Source organism: Artemia sp. Qi Xiang Cuo, chromosome 12 (assembly GCF_049724085.1).
Source record: "Artemia sp. Qi Xiang Cuo chromosome 12, ASM4972408v1, whole genome shotgun sequence".
NCBI classification, from domain to species: domain Eukaryota; kingdom Metazoa; phylum Arthropoda; class Branchiopoda; order Anostraca; family Artemiidae; genus Artemia; species Artemia sp. Qi Xiang Cuo.
In genome coordinates, this window is record NC_142805.1 from 13,831,836 (window position 1) to 13,850,817 (window position 18,982).

General features: G+C 35.6%; 1 protein-coding gene across 1 annotated transcript in view; it reads right to left on the reverse strand.

Moving 5' to 3' along the window:
• The window catches only part of c11.1 (maestro heat like repeat family protein c11.1), a 211,503-nt gene that overhangs the window by 33,322 nt on the left and 159,199 nt on the right, over positions 1-18,982 (reverse strand). Inside the window, exons 19-21 of the mRNA XM_089097791.1 lie at positions 12,527-12,664; positions 10,390-10,504; positions 4,946-5,095 (exon numbers count right to left, since the gene is read on the reverse strand). Coding sequence (XP_088953917.1) covers positions 4,946-5,095; positions 10,390-10,504; positions 12,527-12,664 — 403 coding nt within the window. The remainder of the gene's footprint in view (positions 1-4,945; positions 5,096-10,389; positions 10,505-12,526; positions 12,665-18,982) is intronic.

Genomic DNA, 18,982 nt, shown 5'->3' on the forward strand with positions numbered 1-18,982 from the left:
ACCCAAAGCATATTAGAGGGAAGATTTACCATAATTCCAAAGATCCTTTTCGAACCAAAAATCTCCTTTTGTCTCAGAGGTCTTTCGAACCCAAAGATTTATCATAATCCCAAAGATCTTTTTCGAACCCAAAGCTCTTTTCGAACCCAAAGATCCTTTTCGAACCCAAAGCATATTAGAGGGAAGATTTACCATAATTCCAAAGAACCTTTTCGAACGCAAAGCTCTTTTTTCCTTCAAAGCTCTTTCTAACCCAAAGATTTACCATAATTCCAAAGATCCTTTTCGAACCTAAAGCTCTTTTCGAACCCAAAGCTCTTTCGAACCCAAAGATTTACCATAGTTCCAAAGATCTTTTTCGAACCCAAAACTCTTTTCGAACCCAAAGATCCTTTTCGAACCCAGAGAACCCAAAGCATATTAGAGGGAAGATTTACCATAATTCCAAAGATCCTTTTCGAACCAAAAAGCTCCTTTTTCTCAAAGGTCTTGCGAACCCAAAGATTTATCATAATTCCAAAGATCCTTTTCGAACCCAAAGCTCTTTTCGAATTCAAAGATCATTTTCGAACCCAAAGAACCCAAAGCATATTAGAGCGAAGATTTACAATAATTCTAAAGATCCTTTTCGAACCCAAAGCTTTTTTTGTTAAAGCTCTTTCGAACTCAAAGATTTACCATAATTACAAAGATTCTTTTCGAACCCAAAGCTCTTTTCGAACCCAAAGGTCCTTTTCGAACCCAAAGAATCCAAAGCATATTAGAGGGAAGATTTACAATAATGCCAAAAGATCCTTTTCGAACCCAAAGCTCTTTTTTTCTTAAAGCTCTTTCGAACCCAAAGATTTACCATAATTCCAAAGATCCTTTTCGAACCCAAAGATCCTTTTCGAATTCAAAGAACCCAAAGCATATTAGAGGGAAGATTTACAATAATTCCCAAGATCCTTTTCGAACCGTAAGCTCTTTTTTTCTTCAAAGCTTTTCCGAACCCTCCAAAGATCCTTTCGAACCCAAAGATCCTTTTCGAACCCAAAGAACCCAAAGCATATTAGAGGGAAGATTTACCATAAATCCAAAGATCGTTTTCGAACCCAAAGATCTTTTAAAACCCGAAGATCCTTTTCGAACCCAAAGAACCCAAAGCATATTGGAGGGAAGATTTACCATAATTCCAAAGATCCTTTTCGAACCCAAAGATCCTTTTCGTACCCAAAGAACCCAAAGCATATTAGAGGGAAGATTTACCATAATTCCAAAGATCCTTTTCGAACCAAAAATCTCCTTTTTTCTCAAAGGTCTTTCGAACCCAAAGATTTATCATAATCCCAAAGATTTTTTCGAACCCAAAGCTCTTTTCGAACCCAAAGATCCTTTTCGAACCCAAAGCATATTAGAGGGAAGATTTACTATAATTCCAAAGATCCTTTTCGAACACAAAGCTCTTTTTTCCTTCAAAGCTCTTTCGAACCCAAAGATTTACCATAATTCCAAAGATCCTTTTCGAACCCAAAGCTCTTTTCGAACCCAAAGCTCTTTTTTTCTTCAAAGCTCTTTCGAACCCAAAGATTTACCATAATTCCAAAGATCCTTTTCGAACTCAAAGCTCTTTTCGAACCCAAAGATCCTTTTCGAACCCAAAGAACCTAAAGCATGTTAGAGGGAAGATTTACAATAATTCCAAAGATCCTTTTCGAACCGAAAGCTCTTTTTTCTTCAAAGCTCTTTCGAACTCAAAGATTTACCATAATTCCGAAGATCCTTTTCGAACCCAAAGCTCTTTTCGAACTCAAAGAACCTTTTCGAACCCGAAGCAAATTAGAGGGAAGATTTACCATAATGCCAAAGATCCTGTTCAAACCCAAAGCTCTTTTTACTTAAAAGCTCTTTCGAACCCAAAGATTTACCATAGTTCCAAAGATCCTGTTCGAACCCAAAGCCCTTTTTTTCTTCAAAGCTCTTTCAAACCAAACGATTTACTATAGTTCCAAAGATCCTTTTCGAACCCAAAGCTCTTTTCGAAACCAAAGATCCTTTCCAAACCCAAAGAACCCAAAGCATATTAGAGGAAAGATTTACCATAATTCCAAAGATCCTTTTCGAACCCAAAGATCCTTTTCGAACCCAAAGAACCCAAAGCATATTAGAGGGAAGATTTACCATAAATCCAAAGATCGTTTTCGAACCCAAAGCTCTTTTAAAACCCGAAGATCCTTTTCGAACCCCAAGAACCCAAAGCATATTGGAGGGAAGATTTACCATAATTCCAAAGATCCTTTTCGAACCCAAAGATCCTTTTCGTACCCAAAGAACCCAAAGCATATTAGAGGGAAGATTTACCATAATTCCAAAGATCCTTTTCGAACCAAAAATCTCCTTTTTTCTCAAAGGTCTTGCGAACCCAAAGATTTATCATAATTCCAAACATCTTTTTCGAAACCAAAGCTATTTTCGAACCCAAGGATCCTTTTCGAACCCAGAGCAAATTAGAGGGAAGATTTACCATAATGCCAAAGATCCTGTTCGAACCCAAAGCTCTTTTTACTTCAAAGCTCTTTCGAACCCAGAGATTTACCATAGTTCCAAAGATCCTTTTCGAACCCAAAGATCCTTTCGAACCCAAAGAACCCAAAGCATATTAGAGGGAAGATTTACCATAATTCCAAAGATCCTTTTCGAACCAAAAATCTCCTTTTTTCTCAGAGGTCTTTCGAACCCAAAGATTTATCATAATCCCAAAGATCTTTTTCGAACCTAAAGCTCTTTTCGAACCCAAAGGTCCTTTTCGAACCCAAAGCATATTAGAGGGAAGATTTACCCTAATTCCAAAGATCCTTTTCGAACGCAAAGCTCTTTTTTCCTTCAAAGCTCTTTCTAACCCAAAGATTTACCATAATTCCAAAGATCCTTTTCGAACCCAAAGCTCTTTTCGAACCCAAAGCTCTTTCGAACCCAAAGATTTACCATAGCTCCAAAGATCTTTTTCGAACCCAAAACTCTTTTCGAACCCAAAGATCCTTTTCAAACCCAAAGAACCCAAAGCATATTAGAGGGAAGATTTACCATAATTCCAAAGATCCTTTTCGAACCAAAAAGCTCCTTTTTTCTCAAAGGTCTTGTGAACCCAAAGATTTATCATAATTCCAAAGATCCTTTTCGAACCCAAAGCTCTTTTCGAACCCAAAGATCCTCTTCGAACCCAAAGCATATTAGAGGGAAGATTTGTCATAATTCCAAAGATCATTTTCGAACCCAAAGCTCTTTTTTTCTTCAAAGCTCTTTCGAACCCAAAGATTTACCATAGTTCCAAAGATCCTTTTCGAACGCAAAGCTCTTTTCGAACCCAAAAATCTTTTTCGAACCCAAAGAACCCAAAGCATATTAGAGGGAAGATTTACAATAATTCTAAAGATCCTTTTCGAACCAAAAGCTCTTTTTTTCTTAAAGCTCTTTCGAACTCAAAGATTCACCAAAATTCCAAAGATTCTTTTCGAACCCAAAGCTCTTTTCGAACTCAAAGATCCTTTTCGAACCCAAAGAACCCAAAGCATATTAGAGGGAAGATTTACAATAATTCTAAAGATCCTTTTCGAACCCAAAGCTCTTTTTTTGTTAAAGCTGTTTCGAACTCAAAGATTTACCATAATTACAAAGAGTCTTTTCGAACCCAAGGCTCTTTTCGAACCCAAAGGTCCTTTTCGAACCCAAAGAATCCAAAGCATATTAGAGGGAAGATTTACAATAATTCCAAAGATCCTTTTCGAACCCAAAGATCCTTTTCGAATTCAAAGAACCCAAAGCATATTAGAGGGAAGATTTACAATAATTCCCAAGATCCTTTTTGAACCGTAAGCTCTTTTTTTCTTCAAAGCTTTTCCGAACCCTCCAAAGATCCTTTCGAACCCAAAGATCCTTTTCGAACCCAAAGAACCCAAAGCATATTAGAGGGAAGATTTACCATAAATCCAAAGATCGTTTTCGAACCCAAAGCTCTTTTAAAACCCGAAGATCCTTTTCGAACCCCAAGAACCCAAAGCATATCGGAGGGAAGATTTACCATAATTCCAAAGATCCTTTTCGAACCCAAAGCTCTTTCCGAATTCAAAGCTCTTTCGAACTCAAAGATTTAAGATAATCCCAAAGATCCTTTTCGAACCCGACGCTCTTTTCGAACCCAAGGATCCTTTTCGAACTCAAAGAACCCAAAGCATATTAGAGGGAAGATTTACCATAATTCCAAAGATCCTTTTCGAACCCGAAGCTCTTTTTTTCTTCAAAGCTCTTTCGAACCCAAAGATTTACCATAATTCCGAAGATCTTTTTCGAACTCAAAACTCTTTTCGAACCCTAAGATCCTTTTCGAACCCAAAGCATATTAGAGGGAAAATTTACCATAATTCCAAAGATCCTTTTCGAACCCAAAGCTGTTTTTTCTTCAAAGCTCTTTCGAACCCAAAGATTTACCATAATTCCAAAGATCCTTTTCGAACCCAAAGCTCTTTTTTTCTTCAAAGCTCTTTCGAACCCAAAGATTTACCATTATTCCAAAGATGCTTTTCGAACTCAAAGCTCTTTTCGAACCCAAAGATCCTTTTCGAACCCAAAGAACCTAAAGCATGTTAGAGGGAATATTTACAATAATTCCAAAGATCCTTTTCGAACCGAAAGCTCTTTTTTCTTCAAAGCTCTTTCGAACTCAAAGATTTACCATAATTCCGAAGATCCTTTTCGAACCCAAAGCTCTTTTCGAACCCAAAGATCCTTTTCGAACCCAAAGAACCAAAAGAACTTAAGAGGGAAGATTTACCGTAATTCCAAAGATTCTTTTCGAGCCCTAAGCTCTCATTCTCAAAATGAAGCGGGCGTAATAGCGGGCGTAGCTGTATGGTAGGACAATGATTCCAGTGCTCTGCGTTCGACTTAGTATAACAAACTTTAAACTTACCTGATTTGTTGAGCACTTGCTTAAAGCAGAGAGTCCTTTAAGTGACCATTTTCTTACAATTGGCTGTGTATCAGTTTGAGCAGAGGATAAACTTAGAAGAATCGGCTCAAGGAGCTTCGACTCCAATCCACCACAACTTTGGTTTATAATCTAGAAACAAAGTATATTGAAAAATAAAAATAAAACTTCAAAAATTTGCAATCGGCTCAAGGAGCCAGCCGAAAGAATCGGCTAAAGGAGAATCAGCTCAAGGAGCTTCGACTCCAATCTACCACAAATTTGGTTTATAATCTAGAAACAAATTATATTGAAATATTAAAAATAAAACTTCAAAAATTTATATAAAATTGCCACAGTACTAAACAGCCTATGGCCAACATACGGCTGTGATTTTTATATGTTTAGTGCCTTATATTTTATTATGACAAGAACTCCCACTGATCGGCAAGACCGTGTATGACCGGCGTTTGATAATAAAATCGTTTATCGTTTTGTTGTTAATGGGTTAATACGGTCGCCTAAGGCAAGCGTATCATCCCTCATTTCATCCAGCTTGAAAATTCTGCTTTGGCCAAAGTAATCCCTAAAGTTATAAATTCTAGGAATGTGGTCTTAATTTATCCTGTGATAGTTCTCAAGCTATTAATATTTTCTAATACAGATATTTACCGCAGAAACATATTAAAGGGTTACTTTGCGTTCGCATCACCTATACGGGAGTCGTACCGCTTTTTTACGGAAAGCTCAATCACACAGTCGGATTATTCCAAGAATCTCGAGAATTTACTCAATCCGGATCCTTCAGAAAACGATTCTTCCGATTTCAATTCATCGACCCAGAACAAGAAAATACCCCACATCCCCACTGCTAGATGTACTCCCAACCAGTTCCGGTTAAAGACTACTCGTTTTTCCAAATATCAGCCTTTTCTTTCTTCTTTGGCCACCTCCCAAAAATATAAGCTTTAAGTCTAGCAATATGGTCTTTGCTCATCATGAAACTACTTTGAAAAACCGCTATTTTGTAAAATAGTGTGGAATTTAAACACTTTGTTCATAGGCAGTCATGTTTGACTCCTTATCACAAAGCTTTATCAAATGAATTATTCTTAAAATATTTCTCTTCAGAAAGCTTTCCTCTTCCCCGATTGACAATACTTCTACACCAAGCCATAATTAGGTATAAAAAAAGATTAGTTAAATGAGTATTAGCTGAAAATAAGCAGCTGAAGCTTAAATTGGGGGAGGATGGGGGGCTTCGATTTTGAAACAATGTTTTTATATATATTTTTATTTAATAACAATATTTTGGTAATCACTGGTAAAACTTGAAAAACACTTCAACTGCAACCCCATCCTAAATTTCAAAATACATCTTGCCTCCCTCTATACAATTTGGTGAATTGACGCACAAAAACTTAATAATACAAATACGGTTCTGTAAGTCAATATCCAAAGGAGGGAAGGGGGGGGGGGTGGCGGGTTTGAACTTCCCCTCGAACCCTGAAAAAGTGCCAAAAATGCAGATGATAAATTTTTGATGTGTTCAATAAATACTTTTATGTACACTACCCCCCCCCCCCCAATAAGAATCCTGGATATGCCATTGCAATTAGGTACCAAACTATTCAGAGTTATTTTCTTTATTGACACTTGAAATTTTATCTGAAACAGGTATTAACTATACAGGGATAGCCAATGTAAAGTGTTGGAAAAGTCGGAAGGTAATATAAAAAAAAAATATAGTTTTTTCGATGTTTTGATTACCATCCTACCCTAAAGAAATTTGTTTGCAGATCTAAAAAAAGTGAAGATTCCAAACCATTCATCTAAATTGGAAATATAAGTATTATTACTGTATTACATCAAAATTCATCAACAACAGTCTTTTTTAGCTGAAACACACACACAAACAAAGATAGTACAGAATGCCATAAATTAAAGATTTGCTACAAAGAAGGTCAGACTCACTAATCCAATCACTGTTTGCTCTTTTCCTTATTTACAGAAAACAAGACTTGTACTTTCGGGAAAATTCAGAGGCATTCATTCTTAGAATGTCATGTTGCCATGTCATGTCATGAATGTCACTAGGATGTCATGAATGTCATTGTTGTGGTGCTAGAGCAAATCGCAACTTCCTTAATATCTTCTATAAATTTGATTCAATCAGATTAGAACACAATACAATACCAGGATTAGTAAGCTTGTTGCTGATTCTTTCCGACTCCTGGTCTCAGTACTGTGGTCAACACTTCCCTTAAATTAACTGACATCTGAATGATCCCTAGCTGAGCAAAGACGCTCGTGGCTCCCAGTTTACTCGGATTCCAACTCTGCCATATCCATTTTTGGTTTTTACCAAGGCTTGATGTGCTGGCAAAGTTACCAGAAAGAATAATTGATATTGCTTTGAAGAAATACAAAACACAAAGCTTTTTCAGCACAAAACACCATTTACATTCGCGATATACATCGTTGAAATACATTAAATTATAAAGTCAATTGAGACCCAATTTGCCTACATTACCACAAGCCAATGTTTCAATTCCTGTTTCAACATTTTTTCCAGGCGTAAATATCGACGAAGACCACACTGCCTTTCCATAATAAACAACAAAATACAAGTAGAACAATAGGGCAACAATAGAGGAGTTTTTTGTAGGGGTTGGACTGAGCCCCATGTAAGTTTCCCTCGGGAGAGGTCTTTGCCATTTAATCCCTTTACTCTACGTCTATTCTCATCCCTTTGTCTGCTGTGAACATATTTCATATCAGAGAGAACACTTGAACTGGCTTCAAAGGTGTAAATAGCAACGAAGATCACACTGCCTTTCCATCATAAACAACAAAATACAAATAGAACATTAGGACAACAATAGGGGAGTTTTTTGGAGGGGGTGGACTGAGCCCCTTGTAAATTTCCTTCGGGAGAGGTCTTGGCCACTTAACCCCCTTACTCTACGTCTATTCCCATCCCTTTATGTTGGTCAACATATTTCATGTCAGAAAGAACACTTGAATTGGCTTCAAAGGCGTAAATAGCGACCAAGCCCACACTGCCTTTCCATCTTAAACAACAAAATACAAGTAGAACAATAGGACAACAATAGGGGTGTTTTTTGGAGGGAGTGGACTGAGCCCCCTGTAAATTTCCCTCGGGTGGTCTTGGCCACTTAACCCCCTTACTCTGCGTCTATTCCCATCTCTTTATCTCCTATGAACATAATTCATCAAGAATGTCGAGAGAACACTTGAATTGGTTTCAAAGGCATATAAAACACAGATCTTATTTCGGCAAAATAAAAAATATATTTACATGCACAGTCTACATCGTTTGAAAACACTGAATTACAAAGTTAATTTCAACTTCGTGTCTAAGTTCTAAATGTGCAAATGGGCCTAAATTACCAAATTCTATTATGAGATAAGCCAAGAAGGCTTTCGTCCATCAGTCTTATACATCCTAGCTTACAACATCAGCAAATATTATGACTTTAAAAGAAATACACACATTCTCTAACGCATCCAAGAGTGGCAAACTTTATAAACTGTAATTAATCTTATATTTAACATAACATAATAAAGCTTCTTAACAAGAACTTACAAGAAGGGTAGCTCTTAGCCCATGCCTCCCAGACCTGATTATCTTCCCACTTGTTGCTCTAGTTTTTTATATGTTCTATTTAACTTGTCAATTTCCAAACCCTTTTCGCGGAGAAAATTTCTATATTATTCCTATGATTTCTAATATGCTCCTTGTTATCACGTGCAGTAGCATCAATTGGTAGGAGGGGAGGAGTGAGTAGGTAGTCCCCTAGAATTTTTCACCGCCCCTTCACATTTGTAAGATACCTCGTTATTTGGGTTTTTTAATGGGAAATGCTGTTTTTGGTATTTTCATCGAAAAAAAAAATGAAAAGACAATAAAATTACCCCCTCCCCATATCCTTCTTATCACCTGCAGTACCATCAATTGGTAGGAGGGGAGGAGTGAGTAGGTAGTCCCCTAAAATTTTTCACCGCCCCTTCGCAGTTTTAAAATACCTCTTTATTTGGGTTTTTTATTGGGAAATACTGTTTTTGGTATTTTCATCGAAAAAAAAAATGAAAAGCCAATAAAATTACCCCCTCCCCATATTCTTCTTATCACGTGCAGTAGCATCAATTGGCAGGAGGGGGGAGTGAGTATGTGGTCCCCTAGATTTTTTCATTGCCCCTTCACATTTTTAAGATACCTTGTTATTTGGGTTTTTGTATTGGGAAATGCTGTTTTTGGCATTTTCATCGAAAAAAAAATAAAAAGACAATAAAATTAGCCCCTCCCCATATCCTTGTTATCACGTGCAGTAGCATCAATTGGTAGGAGGGGGGAGTGAGTAGGTGGTCCCCTAGATTTTTCACCGCCTCTTCACATTTTTCAGATACCTCGTAATTTGGGTTTTTTATTGGGAAATGCTGTTTTTGGTATTTTCATCGAAAAAAAAAATGAAAAGACAATAAAATTACCCCCTCCTCATATCCTTCTTATCACGAGCAGTACCATCAATTGGTAAGAGGGGGGAGTGAGTAGGTGGTGCCCTAGATTTTTTCATCGCCCCTTCACATTTTTAAGATACCTTGTTATTTGGGTTTTTGTATTGGGAAATGCTGTTTTTGGTATATCGAAAAAAATGAAAAGACAATAAAATTAGCCCATCCCCATATCCTTGTTATCAGTGCAGTAGCATCAATTGGTAGGATGGGGGAGTGAGCAGCTGGTCCCCTCGATTTTTCACCGCCTCTTCACATTTTTGAGATACCTCGTAATTCGGGTTTTTTATTGGGAAATGCTGTTTTTGGTATTTTCATCGAACAAAGAATGAAAAGACAACAAAATTACCCCTTCCCATTCACACATGGATTTTTTAATAATACATTATGATACCGAGAAATTGATGTACATTTGATGCGGAAATTGCTTAAAACAGATTAGTAAGTCCGAAAGGAACACCTTATCAAAAAGTCATTATTTTGTTCAAAATTAAACAAGAGATGTGAAGAATTCAGAGTTTGCACTTAGCCTCCCCCTCCTACTAATGCTAGTTGCATTTATGGAAATAGAAAGCTTTTGATAAATTCTACTATTTTCTTCAAATCGAGTTCACAAGACCGCAGCTTAGAAATAAAGACTCAAATAGTTTTCAATGTCAAAATCGTCCATTTCATAATATATTTCTTAGACTCCCCCTCCTTCTAATGCTAGTTACATTCATGGAACTTTGGGGTATGATATGAGGTGATATTTCACGAGAAAAGAAAGGATCTCATAAGAAAATTCCTTCCCCTCAATGTGGAAATTGACACACTATTATTTCTACAGGCATATTTTAGTTTACATATGATATCCTCTATAAAAGACTGAAATAAAATCTTTAACACAATATTTCGAAAAAAGGGCAAACCTCTGCGAGAAAAGGCGCAGCCGTTACGCGATATCGCTCCATGTTCATTTTCATTGCATGGCTAAATAAGGCCACTATGTCTTCCAAATAGCTTGTAGCTTCGACTGTGAGAACTCTGAAATCAAATAAATAAGAAAAAACTTAATGTAGGATAGATGAGAGACGACTCCAGAAATTGACTTTTGGTTGGCCCAAAACTTTGTTTTTGGACTCTGGTTTCGTTAAAAAGCGAAAAAAAATAGAGAGAATGAACTTGAAGGAGCAAAAGTTTTGGATTGAAGCGTCGACATCGAAAATGCAAGTAATTAGTTCGTAGTGCCAATTCAAGAAAACTTAGGGGAGGTGGCAAAACATATTTTCCATATCCAGGGGGGGCGACATTTTTCAATGAAAATATCCCTCAAAGGATTTATTTTCCATATCAAGGAGGGGGACCAAAAAATTCCAGGGGGGAAAAAGCATTTTTCAATTGGCACCACTGCATTTATCAATCAACTCAGATTCCTTGATGACCACTCTTGATTATGAATTATTTTCCGTGTAAAGATCGCACTTCATTTCGAGTGGGGGCACTATCTGATATTAAAGATGAGCGGAACCGGGGTTGACAACTTACAAACTTTTCGAGGAAATGCACTCTTTTTTATCTTAGAGGGGATAAGGAAGAGTGAAAATCACTCTTATTGAGTGTAATTTTTCATTCTATTTGAGCGTCAGTAGTTGGCAGCTTCATCAGAAGTTTAATTTACCCAAGGAACAGGGTTACCAACTTGCACACTTTCCATTTAAATGCACTCTTTTATACCTCAAAGGTGATGCGCGAGCAGCGGCAGCTGTGCGCATAAAAAATTTTTGATTTGCACTCTTTTTGAGCAAAAATTATTCTTTTTTTGGCCTTGATTTGCACTCTTTTTGGACGTCAGCAGTTGGCAACCCTGAGTTGAACACGCTACAATCGTTCAAATTTTGAAAGATATAATAGAAAATCGCTGGCTAAGTTATGCTCTAGGTTTGTGATCACTCAGTTCTGTACGCAGCCGCTGTTTATATTTTCTTAGGCCCTTGCAATATCAGTTTTATTAGGATTATGTTTTTCAGTTACTACAGTCCTGATAATTGATAGACAATGCCTCGAGGTTAAAAATATATTTATATTTTTAATATACTATATTACTATGTAATATATTAAATATACTAGTATATAGTATACATAGTATATAAATATAATATGTAGTATATTAATATATTAATATACTACACTAGGCATTCATCACTGACTTATCCGTGAAGTCCCTGTACAACAATATTGTAGTGATTTCGTTTTAATTCTTTTTTGCTATGTTTTTATATTAGCTTTTCTTTTCCTGTTTTTCTTTTTTTTTTCCTGTTTGTTAGATCGAACACGTGGTCACTATATGCAAGTTAATACGGCAGGTTGGGGACAGACAGTGTATCAACGTGCCCAAGCATAATTTTTGCGGCGATTCTATATTCATCAATTCAAATCATGGTACGAACGTAAAAGAGGAAGACAGAAAGAGGCAAAACACCATTAAAATCCTTTGAAAAAGCATTTGTAGCTTTCTGATTTGTATTGTGGGTGAAAAATAAATGATTTTAGTATAGTTAGTATGAAGCTTTAACAATAAATTTTTTGTTTTACATATTACAATTTTTACATAAAGTTATTATGACGGTTCCCTCTGACCCTGGAAGAAATTGAAAAAACAGGTAAGTTTATTGAGTATACTTTGTTTTATCTATATGCATACAAATACCAACATTCGTACTCGAATAAACATTAGCACTAAAAAAGCTATATTCAGCTATCCCCAAATGTATATCCTTTGAGGGCAGAATACACCTTATCTAAAAGGATTCTAAATGGCAGGATAGCTGAACAGACGTAAGACAATATGACGATGCTTGATACAAACTAATAATTTCAGGTTCTCGAAACGATGTTACCAACACTTCGGAGTCTACTAAAATAGACTCCAAGACTAGGAATAAGTGAAGGTGAAAAGGTGATGTTGGGTAACGAGAAGATCGATCAAATGGACAGCTTCACTTACCTAGGTAGCATTATTAGTAAAGACGGTAGGAATCTGGATTTTTAAGTGGTGGATTGTCTTACCTAGCGACAGAGGCGATTCTATTGCACAAAGTATTGATTCTTGGAGAGGAATCCAAGGATTCAAAGTCCTGCATTGTCTGCGCAGTCAAGTTCATGTTCATACAAGCTGCAACGTTCTGTACAGCTTCTCTTACGCATCTAAAATTAAAAAAAAAATATGATAAATGATTCTTGAGCTACTTCAAATTTAAGAATAATTTACAAGGAAATCATATAATTAAAAACAAGATTAATGAATGGATCAATGAGCATAGTCTGCGCAGATAAGTTCAAAATATTTTGAACTGAATTGTCTTCACAGTCAAGTTCATGTTCATGCAAGCCGCAAAGTTCTGTGCAGCTTCTCTTACGCATCTAAAATTAAAAAAAAAATACAATAAATGATTCTTGAGCTACTTTGAATTTAAGAATAATTTACAAGGAAATCATATAATTAAAAACAACATTAATGAATTAATCAATGAGCATAGTCTGCGCAGATAAGTTCAAAATATTTTGAACTGCATTGTCTTCACAGTCAAGTTCATGTTCATGCAAGCTGCAACGTTTTGTGCAGCTTCTCTTACACATCTAAAATTTAAAAGAAAATACAATAAATGATTCTTGAGCTATTTTAAATTTAAGAATAATTTACAAGGAAATCATATAATTAAAAAAAACATTAATGAATGAATCAACGAGCATAGTCTGCGCAAATAAGTTCAAAATATTTTGAACTGCACTGTTTGTGCAGTCAAGTTCATGTGTATGCAAGCTGCAACGTTCTGTGCAATTTCTCTTACGCATCCAAAATTTAAAATAAAATAAAATAAATGATTCTTGAGCTACTTTAAATTCAAGAATAATTTACAAGAAATTATGATTAAAAATAAAATTAATGAATGAATCAATGAGCATAGTCTGCACAGTTCAGATCAAAATATTTTGAACTGGGTTGTGTGTACAGTCACGTTCAATTCCATACATGCTGCAACGTTCTGTGCAGCTTCTCCTTACGCATACAAAATTTAAAAGAAAATACAATCAATGATTCTTGAGCTACTTTAAATTTAAGAATAATTTACAAGGAAATCATATAATTAAAAACAAGATTAATAAATGGATCAATGAGCACAGTCTGCACAGATAAGTTCAAAATATTTTGAAGTGCATTGTCTGCGCAGTCAAGTTCATGTTCATGCAAGCTACAACGTCCTGTGCAGCTTCTCTTACGCCTCCAAAATTTAAAATAAAATACAATAAATGATTCTTGAGCAACTTTAAATTTAAGAATAATTTACAAGAAATCATGATTAAAAATTAAATTAACGAATGAATCAATGAGCATAGTCTGTGCAGATAAGTTCATGTTCATGCAAGCTGCAACGTTCTGTGCAGCTTAAGAATAATTTACAAGGAAATCCTATAATTAAAAACAACATTAATGAATGGATCAATGAGCATAGTCTGCGCAGATAAGTTCAAAATATTTTGAACTGCATTGTCTGTGCATTCAAGTTCATGTTTATGCAAGCTACAACGTTCTGTGCAGCTTCTCTTATGCATAAACAATTTAAAAGAAAATACAATAAATGATTCTTGAGCTACTTTAAATTTAAGAATAATTTACAAGAAATCATGATTAAAATAAAATTAATGAATGAATCAATGTTTAGTTCAAAATATTTTGAACTGCATTGTCTCTGCAGTCACGTTCAATTCCATACAGGGTGCAACGTTCTGTGCAGCTTCTCTTACGCATCCAAAATTTAAAAGAAAATACAATAAATGATTCTTGAGCTACTTTAAATTGAAGAATAATTTACAAGAAATCATGATTAAAAATAAAATTAATGACTGAATCAATAAGCATAGTCTTCACAGGTCAGTTCAAAGTATTTTGATCTGCGTTGTCTGTGCAGTCATGTTCAGTTTCATACATGCTGCAATGTTCTGTGCAGCTTCTCTGGCGCGTCTAAAATTTAAAATAAAATAAAATAAATAATTCTTCAGCTACTTTAAATTTTAGTCTGATTTACAAAAAAATCATATAACCACAAATAATATTAATGAATGAATCAATGAGTATGTCTGTGCAGTTAAGTTCAAAATATTTTCAACTGCATTGTCTACACAGTCAAGTTCATGTTCATGCGAGCTGCAACATTCTGTGCAGCTTCTCTTACGAATCTAAAATTTAAAAGAAAATATAATAAATAATTATTGAGCTACACAAAATTTTAGAATAATTTACAAAAAATCATTTAATTAAAAATAAATTAATGAATGAGTCAATGAGCATAGTCTGCACAGTTAAGTTCAAAGTATTTTGAACTGCAATGTCTGCGCAGTCAAGTTCATGGTCATGCAAGCTGCAACGTTCTGTGCAGCTTCTCTTATGCATCTAAAATTTAAAAGAAAATATAATAAATAATTCTTGAGCTACTTTAAATTTTAGAATAATTTAAAAGGAAATTATATAATTAAAAAAATATGGATGAATCAATGAGCATAGTCTGTGCAAATAAATTCAAAATATTTTTCTAACAAAATCCTTAGCATTTTCATTTACAGCAAAAAATACTTAAAGCAGCAAGTCTGATCACTGAAGAAGGTAAATAATATGAATTGCTTCAAAACAATTCAAGGGGTGTGAAATAGGACAAGCCGCCATCCAAGTGAACAGCCATTCTAAGGCAAAACGCCCAATGTTTACAAGTTCTAAAACAATCAATAATTTAAAGTTACTGCGCAAAAATTCACAAAAGCCAACAGGAAAAAAAAAGCGAAAGCACTTGATATCCAAGACATAAATAAATGCGAAAATACAACGCATAATCAGCCTACAAAAAAAGAATTCCACAATTAAGTCCCAATCTTAGGAATTTCCCCAGCTTGAGAATTTTCCTAATCTTTATTTCTCATTATTCCTATATATCAATAAAACGAACTATTTAAAAAAAAAACATTTTAACATACTATAAGAACTATTTAAACAAATCCTAATTATTAAAAAAAACACTTAAATAGACTATAACAAGCAAAAAAATACGAAAACTATATAAACTATAAAACTATTTAAAAAACTATTTTAAGAGACAATAAGAATATTTTATCAATAAAATTTACACTATAAAAATCTCCACGATTCTGCCAATTCCCTACATTCCCCTACAGAATGCTGCCTAGTCTGCATCATATATATATAATGGGTTCATATATATATATACCCACCCCCTCTCATACTTACCGAATAACCAAGCTCATCCCTTCAAAAAAAAAAATAAGAAGAAGAAGACTAAGTCGCTAAGGCTAGGAATAAGTCAAGATGAAAAGGTGATGCTGGGTAACGAAAAGATCGATCAAGTGGACAGCTTCACTTACCTTGGTAGCATTATTAGTAAAGACGGTGGGTGCACTGAAGATGTTAAAAGTAGAATAGCCAAGGCTCAGGGTGTTTTTTTTTTCACAGTTAAAAGAAGTTTGGAGGAATAGGAAGACAAGTCTGCGAACGAAGATTAGAATATTGGAAGCTACAACGATAACATAAACTATAGGTTGTACGAAAAGTTTGGTTCAATGCCGCTTTCTAGGGCTATAATGAGAGAAAGGTTGCGATGGCTAGTGCACGTTCTGCAGATGAAGGATTGCCGAAGACTGTCCTTTTCAGCCAACCGTCTAGGGCTGAACGGAAAGTCGATGATTCGCGGTCGGGGTGAGAGGATGTCATACAGAGAGATTCAATGAAAATAGGAACTTCCTGGGAGAATGTAAAGAGGGAGGCTCTCCAAAAAGCGCTTGAAACTTTGTTTTCAAGAACTAGCACTCCAAACTAGATGTTTTCCAGAGATATTGCCTATGGATTTTTCTGGGTACCCGGCTGACGAACCGTATTTCAAACAGTAGGCTGTACGAAAAGTGTGGTTCAATCCCGCTTTCTATAGCTATTAAATAAAAAAAACAAGTTTTTTTTAAACTGAAAGTAAGGAGCGACATTAAAACTTAAAACGAATAGAAATTATTCCGTATATGAAAGGGGCTGCCCCCTCCTCAACGCTTCGCTCTTTACGCTAAAGTTTTTTATTGTTTTAAAAAATAAATTTGTGAGACAGAGTCAAACTTTAGCGTACAGAGTGAGGGGTTGAGGAGGGGACAGCTCCTTTCATATACGGAATAATTTCTGTTCGTTTTAAGTTTTAATGTCGCTCCTTACTTTCAGTTTAAAAAACTTGTTTTTTTTATTTAATTTCTGATCTTTTTTTAGTTAATGCAGCTTTTATTTTGGTCCACCGTCATTGAATAAGTAAACAAAATTTGCATAAAAATTTTACTTTTCTTTTGCTAAATGGATGTCTCTAAATTTGGTTATGACGTAATTTACAAATTAACTTACGTAGCTAACTTCTATATTCGTATATTTTTCTTCTCGCAAAAAATACAAAGTTGCAGATTTTTGCAAATATGAGCTTGAAACCTATGTAATAGGGTTTTCTGATACGCTGAATCTAACGGTGTGATTTTCATTAAAATTCTTTCACTTGTAGGGGATGTTTCCCCCTCTTTAAAAAATCGGGTAAATTTTCTCAGGCTCGTACCCTTTGATGAGTATTACTAAACTTAATAAAATTTATATATTTAGAATCAGCATTATAAACCCATTCTTTTAATACATTTATTGACATCAAAATTCCGTTTTTAAAAGTTTCGATCACTATTGAGCCGTATCGCTTGTTTTTTTATTGTTTTTTTTTTTATTACGTATATGTTATTACGTATATGAGGGGGTTCTCCCCTTAGCGAATACCACGCTCTTTACGTTAAAAGTTGAAAAAAAAATTAATTAAAAAAGCACTAAAAAAAAACTGTAGTGTAAAGAGCGAGGTATTGACTTGGGGGAAAACCCCCTCATATACGTTATAATTTCTGTTCGTTTTAAGTTCTAATGTTGCTTCTTATTTTCAGTTGAAAAAAACTTCTTTTTTTTTAATTTAATTTCTGATGGTTTTTTAAATAATGCTTGGAAATCCGGCGCTCCCTTCATAGAAATGTCCTTTACCCCAAAGAAACATCCTCCACGGAAAGATTCTTCCGAGTGACCCCCTCCTCCAGCCCCACCCTCCAGAAAAAAATCCTTCTTGAAAATGTCTGTATATTTCACAATAACCAATAAATAATGCTGGCAAGTCCGGCACCGCCTTCATGGCAATTTCCCTTCCCCCATGAAAACTTCCTTCATGGATAGATCCTTCAACATAACCCCCGACCCACCCACCCCCACTACCAGAAAAAAACCCTCCTGAACACTTCTGTATACTTCCCAATAACCAATACTATATGTTAAAATTGGGTAAAGTTCATAACTTCTAGCCCTCCCCCCGGGGAATTCGGGGGATTAAGTCATCCTAAAGGACATGGTTTTCATATTTTCGACCATGCTGAACAAAATGGCTATCTCAAAATTTTGATCGGACGACTTTGGGGAAAACAGGGGCATGGGAGGGCGGCTAGTTGCCCTCCATTCTTTTTGTCACGTAAAAACCACTCTAGATCTTTTAATTGCCATTTGAGCGAGTCAAACCACGATATTCAAGAACCGCTGGGTCCATAAGCTCACCTCTGTGAAAAAAAACAAATAAACACGCATCCGTATCTTTCTTCTAGCAAAAAATGCAAAATTCTACATTTTTATAGATAGATACTTGATAAATCTTCAGAAGGCTGAATATGTTGGTGTGATTTTCATTAAGGTTCTAATTTTTAGGTGGTCTTTCCCCCTTTTTTGAAAATCAGCCAAATTTTCTCAGGCGAGTAACTTTTTATGGGTAGTACAAAACTTGATGAAAGTTATATATTTGAAATCAGCATTAAAATCTGATTCATTTCATGTATGTATTGGCATAAAAAACCCGTTTTCTAGAGTTTCGGTTACTATTGAGCCGGGTCGCTCCTTACTTACAGTTCGTTACCACGAACTGTTTGATAATGAGAGAAAGGTTGAGATGGTTAGGGCATGTTCTGCGGAAGAAGGATGACAGACTACCAAAGAGACGGGAAGCAGATCGTCCGCGGTTGGGTTAGGAGGTTGTCATAAAGAAAGATTTAATGGAAATGGGAACTTCCTGGGAGGAAGTGAAGAGGAAGGCTTTGAATAGGTTGGGATGGTTGGGAGCTCTTGGCCTTAGGCGGCTAGGTGCTGCAGTGAGTTGTTAGTAGTAGCTTCTCTTAGCTAGATTTTATAAGTTATAACCAACTCCGATTCCAGACAATTTCAATATACTGATTCAAACTCCGACTCCGATTGCATTCAGCAAAAATGTACTACAACTCCGACTCCACATACACTAAATCCAAGTCCATACTGGTTCTACGGGCCTTATTCACGCGAAGGGCATCGGAGCATGCTATTTTTGGAAGAAGGAATCTTCACATCTTCCGAAACTTTTCCCGAAACTTAATCATAGTTACCAGTGTTTGACT